General features: G+C 44.2%; 1 protein-coding gene across 5 annotated transcripts; it reads left to right on the top strand.

Annotated features, from left to right (window-relative positions):
* Window positions 1–626: 626 nt before the first annotated feature.
* On the top strand, window positions 627–10,262 carry LOC123495687 (uncharacterized). Of its 5 annotated transcripts, none has more exons than XM_073498283.1 (5): window positions 627–7,474; window positions 7,733–7,821; window positions 8,498–8,595; window positions 8,980–9,083; window positions 9,687–10,262. In XM_073498283.1, exon 1 carries the CDS (start codon window positions 5,408–5,410, stop codon window positions 6,752–6,754), a length of 1,347 nt encoding a protein of 448 aa, XP_073354384.1. In that variant the 5' UTR covers window positions 627–5,407; the 3' UTR covers window positions 6,755–7,474; window positions 7,733–7,821; window positions 8,498–8,595; window positions 8,980–9,083; window positions 9,687–10,262. The 5 variants fall into 5 exon arrangements, with proteins under 5 accessions (XP_073354384.1, XP_073354386.1, XP_073354383.1 ...); XM_073498285.1 differs by having other exon boundaries at window positions 7,733–8,595; window positions 9,687–9,787; window positions 9,877–10,262; XM_073498282.1 differs by having other exon boundaries at window positions 8,498–9,083.
* Window positions 10,263–10,755: the final 493 nt, after the last annotated feature.

Genomic DNA, 10,755 nt, shown 5'->3' with positions numbered 1-10,755 from the left:
TACTTTAATGCTATGGTTAGGTTTTACCTTAATGATCTTTAGTAGTTGCAGATGCTTGCTAGAGTTCCAATCATAAATGCATATGATCCAACCAGAGAAAGTATGTTAGCTTATGTCTCTCCCTCATATAAAATTGCAATAGTGATTACCGGTCTTGTTAACAATTGCCTAGGATAATTCCGCACACCGATCCATCATTAATCCACACTTGCTATTTATAATATATAGTAATATATTCTAAATTTATGTTAACAACACCTATTTTTATATTTTAGTTCTCCGATATCATGCTTAGCTACCCTCTTCATACCCACAACATAGTTTTATTTCTCGTTTCTAGATGAAAGCAAACATTCGGTGTACGTAGAGTCATATCAGTGGCAGATAGGACTTGAGAGAATATTGATCTTACCTTTAGCCCCTTGTGGGTTCGACACGCCATACTTATCACTTCCACCTTCGGAAAATTGCTACGATGATTCCTTGCACTTGGGGATTATCAAGCTCTTTTCTGGCACCGTTGCCGGGGAGCAATAGCATGGGGTTGATATTCTCGTGTGTGCTGGTTTGCTTTCTTCACTAAGTAGATTTTGTTTCCCCTTTTTGTTTTCTTTAGTTGTGGGTGAAACAAACAATTTTTTAAAAAGAATGCAAAATACAAAAAAATTACTTACCTCTTATGCCTAAAAACTTTTTCAAAAAGAGAAGTGATTGGATGGTTATGCATTGGAGAAGTGAGGGTCGACCTTGAACACTTGTGCTCTTGCTCATGGAAACAATGTAGAATTTTTCATGGAAGTTTCTCAAAAATAATTATCCCCTTGTTTATATCCATTGTATTATATAAAAATAATGTGCCAAGATTTGGCTTTAGGTTGTTTAAATTGCTTGTTTGGTGTGTGCAGCAGAAAAAACAGAAACTTTTGTTGTAGTAATTGAATTTACACTTTTTACTGGAGCGCTATAAAATCCTGAAATTTTTACACAGTACTGCTATGCAAAAAATTTAGGTTGTCCTATTTTTTTAGAATTTTTGGAGTTACAGAAGTATACGAAGTTTCCAGATTACTACAAACTGTCATGTTTTTGACAGATTCTGTTTTCTATGTGTTGTTCACTTACTTTGATGAATCTATGGGTAATATTTGGGGGTATGAACCATGGTGAAGTTGGAATATAGTAGATATAATGCTAATATGAAATTGGAATGAGTTTACAACAGTACCTAAAGGTAGTGATTTGCTTTATTATACTAACGAATCTCACAATGTTTTCTGTTAAGTTTTGTGTGGATGGAGTGTTTGAAGATCGAGGAGTTATCGATATGAGAAGAATAAGGAGAGACAAGAGTTCAAGATAGGGGATGCCCAAGGCACCCCAAGTAAATATTTCAAGGATACTCAAGCATCTAACCTTGGGCATGCCCCGGTTGGCATCCCATCTTTATTCTTCAACAATTATCGGTATACCTCGGTTTTTGTTTTGTTCACATGATATGCGTCTTTTGTGTTTATTTTTATTTTCTTTTCCTTTATGCACCATGCTAGTATGAGATAGTCCTTCATTGATTCATACAGTGCTTCATGTGCTTCACTTAAGTCTTTTGAGTACGGCTTTATAGAATGCTTCGTGTGCTTCACTTATATATTTTGAGCTGGGATATTGGTCAATATATATTAATTGTAGAATACTCTATGAACTTCACTTATATCTTTTAGAGTATGAACAAAATTATCATCGGAATTGGGCTTGGAAGAGTATCATTAAAATATCATGCCTAGCTAAAAAGGCATTAAAGAAAAAAACGCTTGTTGGGAGACAACCCAATATTTACCGCTACTGTTTTTGTGTGTTCTCATGATTATGCTACTGTAGTAATCATGTTTTATAGCTTTTGTTTCAATAAAGTGCCAAGTAAGACCTATGGGATGATTTATGATGGTAGTTGATTTCATCTTGCTGAAAAACAGAAACTTTTGCGCTCATTGCTAGAATTTTAAAAATATCACAGAAGCGTGCTTTTGATCTGAATTTTTTACACAAGATTGATATACAAATTGCCTACGTTGTCCTAATTTTTCAGAATTTTTGGAATAGCAGAAGTATGGTTGTTGTTCAGATCATTACATACTATTCTGTTTCTGACAGATTCTGTTTTTAATGCATAGTTTGCTTGTTTTCTAGTTTCTATGGCTTATATTGCTCAATATAAATTATAGAAATAATATGGTACCGTAGGCATTGTGTGAAGATAATTGTGAATCTTATCTTGACTTCATGTGCTTCACTTAAATCTTTTGAGTATGGCTTTATAGAATGCTCTTTGTGCTTCACTTAAATTTTTTATTATGGCTTTATAGAATGGTTCGTGTGCTTCACTTATATATTTTGAGCTTGGATATTGGTCAATCTATATTAATTGTGGAATGCTCTATGAACTTAACTTATATCTTTTAGAGTATGAACAAAATTATCATCGAAATTGGGCTTGGAAGAGTATCATTAAAATATCATGCCTAGCTAAAAAGGCATTAAAGAAAAACGCTTGTTGGGAGACAACCCAGTATTTACCCCTACTGTTTTTGTGTGTTCTCATGATTATGCTACTGTAGTAATCATGTTTTATAGCTTTTGTTTCAATAAAGTGCCAAGTAAGACCTTTGGGATGATTTATGATGGTAGTTGATTTAATCTTGCTGAAAAACAGAAACTTTCGCGTTCATTGTCAGAATTTTATAAATATCACAGAAGCGTGCTTTTGACCTGAATTTTTCACACAAGAGTGATATACAAATTGCCTACGTTGTCTTAATTTTTCAGAATTTTTGGAATAGCAGAAGTATAGTTGTTGTTCAGATCATTACAGACTATTCTGTTTCTGACAGATTCTTTTTTAATACATAGTTTGCTTGTTTCTAGTTTCTATGGCTTATATTGCTCAATATAAATTGTAGAAATAATATGGTACTGTAGGCATTGTGTGAAAATAATTGTGAATCTTATCTTGACTTCATGTGCTTCACTTAAATCTTTGAGTATGGCTTTATAGAATGCTCTTTGTGCTTCACTTAAATTTTTTTAGTATGGCTTTATAGAATGTTTCGTGTGTTTCACTTATATATTTTGAGCTTGGATCTTGGTCAATCTCTACCTACTAATAAAGCAGCTAGTGCTTCTGGTAGGACGTCATTAGCAAATTTGCAAAAAAGTCCCTCTGGTTATGAGAATTCAACCCGCGGTCCTATTTTAAATTAAGAAAACGTTTCATTTTTACAAAAAACTCCCGGCAATTACCACCGCGCACCACCGCTTATCCATTCCCATCCACCACCGCCGGGCACGCGCCGTCACGCGTAGCCGTTTGCCGCCAGAGTCCACGCCACAGGAGCCAAGGAGGCGGGCGTACGCGTTGCCCGACCCCAGGAATGGGGCGAGGCGTCGCGGCTGGCATTGGCGAATCCATTCCCAGCGGCGGCGGCTTCCGGCGAGGAGGCGAGCGAGCTCGGGGAGCTCCGGCGGGGGCTTGTCGCCAGTGACGCGAGGCCGAGGCGGCGGCGCGCGGGCGCGAGGAGGCGGGGTCGAGGATGCGCAGGAGGACGCCGGCGGGGGCTTGGCGAGGGCGACGGCGGTCGCGAGGGCTTGGTGGCGGCCGGCGTGCTCGCTTGGGAGGATGGAGGCTGCCTCGCCGGGGCTCGGGCGCGAAAGCACGGCGTCGGGCCGTTGCCGATGGCGCCGGGGCCGGGGCGGTGGTTTGACGGGCGACGAGGAGGAGGTGCTGTCCTGGAGCCAGCGACGGCGGCTGCACCTTGACGATGCGGGCGTCAACAGCTTGCTTCAGGGGCTGCGGGCCGTGAACGGCGTTGTGCTCGCGCGCGAGACCCGTGTCTGATTTAGAAAGAATCAATCCGTTGAAGAAGAAGGCCAATGCAACTGCTCTTTAGCTACGCACTGGAGTATCTGCACCCCCAATGGAATGGTACGAATTGCTGCCGGTAATGAACATTGACAGGTAAAACTTAGCATATCCAGAAATACATCATTATAAGCTACTTCCATAGATGCATCTAGATCATAGCATCTGAACTTGAGGATAGCAGACAAAAATTCAAACAGAAAGCAAGCTACGCTCCATATTGTGTTCTTTATATCCCATATCGAATAACAGGTTCATATTTGATTGGTTTCTTCACAGCAGCGCATGGACGATAAAATATCTCTGTTTTGATATATTTCTATGCGATGATTTATCTATTGCCACTGTTTTTGAATTTTTTTCGTCCATAAATCATGCGACTCAAGTAAATTTGAGATCGAATTTGTTCATGAGGTCAAGACGGAACCTTGCGACAGCTTCAGGTTAACATACATCCATACTGAATTTTCTTGGCATAATTGTAAAGACTATTCTATGTATTTTTGTGACAGCAACGTGAGGTTTTTAATTGGTATTGTGCTTGAAACAAAGTTGCATGATACATATTTCCTACAATCATTTTGAAAGGTTTGCCCCCTTTATAGGTTATAAGGTAGGTCCTGAATTCTTGGCAGATATTGTATGAACGCCTATTCAGAGTATTTCGCCCTTGATTGCAAAGATATTATCTTACAGATAACCTTTGACTTCTCGATGAACTCTGTACTGTCAGTATTTGTGCACAATGCACATTTGTTATGACCGGCATATTAGGTGGGCTGTGGCCCAAATTATCTTATCGTTATTAGGGGCTTAGCCCAATTTTCTTATCGGTATTAGGGTCGTTTGCTTAGGAGTCAAGTAAACTTCTCTATATAAGGCGAGGAGATGTATCAATCTAATCAAGCAAGAAGCAATCAGTATTTGCTCGGCTTCCCTTAGGGAGCCGGGAGACCTAACCCTAGCCGCCTCTTGCGCCGCCGCCGCCTCTTCTCCACCATGCAAGGACGACGGCCGGCCGCCGCGCCCTCGACCTCGTCTTCCTCCATCTTTCCCCTACAATCTCCGCCCTAGAACCGGCAGAACCCTAGCTCCTAACACCTTGGTATCAGGTAGCTGAGTTCCGATCATGTCTTCGTCGTCGCCCATCCCGTTGCTTCCGTTGCCGACCGTCACCACCGCGCCGCTGCCCTCCCCGTCCGCGCCGCTGGTCGCATCCTCCGGCGCCCCACCACCCACACGACGACGCCATCCACCGCACCACCGGCCGCCGTCTACTCCCCGGCGGAGATCACCGGGGTCCTCAACGATCTCGTCACCACCGTCCAGGGGATACGGCTATACCTAGCCAGCCCCTACGGGCCGCCGCCGCCCTTGCCGCCAGGCCGCCGCGACCGGGCCAGCCGCCCTGCCGTGGTATTCGGCACCCGCGGCGCCGACCGGGCCTCTACACCACCACTGGCCGCTTCAGCCGCCGCCCGCCGCCGCGCCCCAATGGCCGCAGTGGCCGGCACTGGCCCTCGTCGCGTCACTCACGCCACTCGGGTCCTCGTCGCCACCGCCCTGGCAGCCGCCGCACCCCGAGGCCACCACGACGCTGGTCGGGCCGCTGCAGCTACAGCCAGCCCCCGCCACCACCCCGATCTGGCCACAATGGCCGGCCGCGGCCATCGCCGCGCCCGCCTCCTCCGCCGTTTCCAGGCAGCAGCAACTGCCGCTGCCGGCGCCTCCGCCGCCCAGCACCGGGCTGACTACAACCGCGCCGGCGAGCGTGCCGATTCAGCAAGTGCGGTCCCGCCCTCGCCGTCCCAGCTTCCGGCCTGGTTGGCCGGAACGTCACCGCCACCAGTATACACCATGGCCGCGAACCAGCCGGCGCCCTCCCTGTTGTACGGCGGGCCCTCCGGCTCCGTGGGTTTCCATGCTGGCTTCGACGGGCCACCGCTTTCCTGTGGACCACCTGTGCACACCGGACCAACACCATCCTCTTCGCTGCTCCGTACCACCGAGCAGTACACTCACGGCGGTCATGCTCAGACACCGCCGCGCTTCGCCAAGCTCGCCTTCGCCACCTACGACGGTGCCGAGGACCCCCTCAACTGGCTCAACCAGTGCGAGCAGTTTTTCCGGGGGCAACAGACGCTCGCGTCGGACCGCACCTGGCTCGCCTCTTATCATCTCCGCGGCGCCGCACAGACGTGGTACTACGCCCTCGAGCAGGACGAGGGCGGCATGCCCCCATGGGAGCGTTTTCGCGAGTTCTGCCTCCTACGGACTACCGATACGTGGGAGCCGGCTGGCGGAGTTGGGCCGCCTTCCCTTCACCTCTACGGTGCAGGACTACACCGACCGCTTTCAGGCCATGGCATGCCACGCGTCCGGCGTGACGGCTCACCAGCGGGCGAACTCTTTGTCGGCGGTCTGCCAGATCATATCCGCATGGATGTCGAGCTGCAGGGACCCCAGGACCTCCAGATGGCCATGTACTACGCCCGCGCGTTCGAGCGACGCGCGGTGGCCATCCAGCAGGCATCACCGTCCCGGACCGCTGGGCCGCCACCCTGGCCGGATGTTCCCGCGCAGGGTCGGCCTGCTCAGGCTTCCGCGGCACCCCTTGTCGCGACTGCGGCATGCCCGTTCCGCCGGCTCACCTCGGCCGAGCTACTCGAGCGTCGCCGCCAAGGGTTGTGCTTCAACTGCGACGAGACATACATTCCCGGCCACGTCTGCCCCCGACTCTTCTACCTGGAGGCTGCAGACTACATTGAGGAGGACGCTGTCGCCGCCGGGATCGGCGACCTGGCCGCCCTAGTTGTCGCGGAGGTGTTTGACGCTGGTTGATCACCTCGAGGAGTTCAGCAAGCGCTTCGCCGCCTTGCAGCTCGAGGACGAGCTGTTTGTGCAGACGGGGAGAAGTGTTATGACCGGCATATTAGGTGGGCTGTGGCCCAAGTTATCTTATCGTTATTAGGGGCTTAGCCCAATTATCTTATCGGTATTAGGGTCGTTTGCTTAGGAGTCAAGTAAACTTCTCTATATAAGGAAAGGAGATGTATCAATCTAATCAAGCAAGAAGCAATCAGTATTTGCTCGGCTTCCCTTAGGGAGCCGGGAGACCTAACCCTAGCCGCCTCTTGCGCCGCCGCCTCTTCTCCACCACGCAAGGACGGCGCCCAGCCGCCGGCCGCCGGCCGCCGCGCCCTCGACCTCGTCTTCCTCCATCTTTCCCCTACAATCTCCGCCCTAGAACCGGCAGAACCCTAACTCCTAACAACATTCTGAAACTTACAACTATTAGTGATCAATGAGATAAGAGTACTTGATCCTCGATTCTTAAACTATCATCTTACTCATAACCATGTACTACTCGGTGAACTCTATATATCTATCAGTAGTTGGAAGCACTACAAAGCAGTGTCAAATTCAGTATTATATGTACATGAGTTTGCTGATTTCAGGCAAGCGACAACAAACAGACTTTGCTGTTTTCAATCTAATGAGATATTTGTTGGGCATCACCGAGGAACGCCAACAAACGTGTGAAGAAATACTCGCATTCAGGTATATATTTCAGTGGTCTTAATCGCACAAACCTTCAGTACAGTTACGAAATCATCCCACCTTTATGTTTTACAACCATTAGACATCCAATGGTCGAGCTATGCGTCGTGCGCCATCTGAGTCAACTGCTTCTCACTTGTAATCCATCTGATTGAACAATTGATCGACCATCTCTCATCGACCCATGCATGCAGCGATAGATTTACTCTGATTTTTTTCCTGTCCTGGAACATTAACTGGATTGATTTATGGATGCAGTGTGACATGTCGTGTGAGATGAAGGTGGCAAACCATCCAAACTTGAAGCCAAGCATGTGGTGGATCCGCCATGGATGATGGATGGACAGGTGAGTGTAGAAGTTTGAGCTGTGAAACTTTGTGCGATCGAGCTCCTGGTGTAATTAAGCATATGGCTTTTGTGATGTGTCATGTAGGTAGTGATTGCCTATATTTCTTTCCCTCTTAAATTTGTTGTAATAAGGTTGTCCTTTGCAGAAGGAAGATTGAACCACCTTTTGGTTTAGGTAGAAGCACCCATTGATGTTTTCCAATTCTTTGTATTCATTCTATTATGTGCTATAATAGTTAATTGCATATATAGGTACTATGTTTGGATATTCTCACGCAACATCTATGTACAACAGATGCAGATTTTAAGAATATTTAACCAAAAACCTTTGCCTGCACTGTTCAGAATATGAAGCCATATTATAATAAAGTTTATTACTACATTTTTTTTATCTAATTCATGCTAGAAATGACTTTTGTTTTCACAAAGTCCCTAGCTTATAGGTTTGTGCTTTACTTTACTTTTTACTACAGTAACAATGCTACAACACGATGCAACATCCCCTGATGATACTCAAGTTTCTTATAAAACTTGGAAATATGCATACAAAGGTAGTTTTGAGAGATGGGGCTGAACAGTTACTTGTTGTATACTTGTATATAAATATATTGCAATGTTGCTCCAATTTATCAACCCTCAGCCGTAGTAGTACAAATATACTCGGTGTATTATAGGTCCACTTAGCATGAAGGAGCATGATCAAATTGAGAATCAGACAGAAATATCCGTCAAGCATATCAGGTCAAGGAAGGTAGAAAACCTGTTACATAAGGTAAGGTTCAGTAGCTTCAGAACTTTTTCTGTTATACAAATACTGTTTCAGTTTCAGAACATGTATTAGTTTCGAATTCTCTTAGTGAAAACCTCTTTACTTCAGAGCATCCAAATGGTGATGTATCCACTGTAGTTAGGATTTAGCTCAACTTTTAAGGCAATTTTGTAGAGTTAGGTTAACTATATATGACAGTGCTTTTAGTGGTTCTGCCTTGCTTATGTCGAAGCCGCATATTTTTGCAGAATAAGGTATTACTTGATGAGCTATTTGACCTAAAAAATAAGATCATGGTGAATCAGTAACTTCATTTTATTCTCACCCTAGATAGTATGCTCCTTCCGTTACTATTGTTTATTTAATGGCTGACAAAATGAGCTGCAGGAGCAAGAACTACAGGATCAAACCAAAAACCCGAGGAAGAAGTTTCAGTTGGATTTGTTGTCAATGCCAATTCCCTACCAGAGAAGGATGTGTAGCAAGAGATGGTATGACTTAATCACAGCAACATCTTGATCCTCCTCTTTTCTTTATGCGGCCAACTATTGACATGTTCTACAATTCCATAGTAACAAAACACACCATCCAGTTCCCAGGATATCTTTGTTTTTTTTGGCAGTAAAACAAGCCATTGTTTAAAGGATTTTTAATTGTGGTTGAAAACCTGTACATCCTTTGCTGCTCTAGAAAATGGATTTTAGCCATGCAAAGAAGAAGCAAAGAAAAAAAGTGCCTTCTTCCAGGCTATAACCCCTGCATGTTACATGTGCCTTGTGTCTTTACCAATAACCATAAGATTCATTCAGTACAGTTACATAAGACTCAATGATTTTTTAAATCATGTCATGTACATAAAAAACATCCAGGCGGCAATTCTATTCTTATGTTGTGTTGGATTTTCATATTGATTTTGCTTTTTGTATCTATTTTGTCCGGAAAAAAAAGTTTACTCATGGCAACGTACGTTTCGGCCAAATAATATTTTGGATTGGTCCTTAGGATCTAAATCCGTGATAACGCCATTATATTTTTAGTTTTCCAAATGGTATTTTAAAAGTCCCTTTTTTGTATCAACTGGTTCAACACTACAGAGATCAAAATCCAAAGAAGACAAAAGAAAAGGCGCACACCGGTCGGGTGTTCAAACTGTTACAAGATTCGGGGAAGGCCACACTACTCAAAACCAAAGCAGGCAGCTAAACTAAACAAGTTCTTATCTCAAGTTAACATATGTTCCTTCGATATATCCTAGGCACGACCACATGATCAATTGCCATGTAGGTTTGGAAGTTGGAACCAATCAAGAATTGCATCGCCTGGATGCATGAGGCAATTCGATGGTGTGAGGGCACGTCGGTTAATGTTTGCGCTCGAGATCTTGGCCACATCTGCACAATCTAATTCTTGCATCTTGCGTGTTGTGTTCTTCCGTTGCAACGCATAGGCATATGTCCACACTTCATGCTTCAAAAAACGACAATAGTGTAATCTCATTACCGATGTTTATCGGAACTACATATATGAAATGTCGTGTAATGGCACACAGAGCAGGTTTTACAATTTTTTCCACCCTTTGCAATGTACGGGCATTTGTACTAGTCTATATTAATTGTAGAATGCTCTATGAACTTCACTTATATCTTTTAAAGTATGAACAAAATTATCATCGGAATTGGGCTTGAAAGAGTATCATTAAAATATCATGCCTAGCTAAAAAGGCATTAAAGAAAAATGCTTGTTGGGAAACGACCCAGTATTTACCCCTACTGTTTTTGTGTGTTCTCATGATTATGCTACTATAGTAATCATGTTTTATATCTTTTGTTTCAATAAAGTGCCAAGTAAGACCTTTGGGATGATTTATGATGGTAGTTGATTTAATCTTGCTGAAAAACAGAAACTTTCTCGCTCATTGCCAGAATTTTAAAAATATCATAGAAGCGTGCTTTTGACCTGAATTTTTCACACAAGAGTGATATACAAATTGCCTACGTTGTCCTAATTTTTCAGAATTTTTAGAATAGCAGAAGTATGGTTGTTGTTCAGATCATTACAGACTATTCTGTTTCTGACAGATTCTGTTTTTAATGCATAGTTTGCTTGTTTTCTAGTTTCTATGGCTTATATTGTCAATATAAATTGTAGAAATAATATGGTACC

Source organism: Aegilops tauschii, chromosome 5, assembly GCF_002575655.3.
Source record: "Aegilops tauschii subsp. strangulata cultivar AL8/78 chromosome 5, Aet v6.0, whole genome shotgun sequence".
Classification (NCBI taxonomy): Eukaryota; Viridiplantae; Streptophyta; class Magnoliopsida; order Poales; family Poaceae; genus Aegilops; species Aegilops tauschii.
The sequence above is the reverse complement of the archived record's forward strand: the minus strand, read 5'-3'. Positions and strand labels throughout refer to the sequence as shown.

What these genes read in the sequence shown, in the direction of transcription:
- LOC123495687 (XM_073498283.1), top strand. Translation starts at nt 5,408, where the DNA reads ATGGCCGCAGTGGCCGGCACTGGCCCTCGTCGCGTCACTCACGCCACT.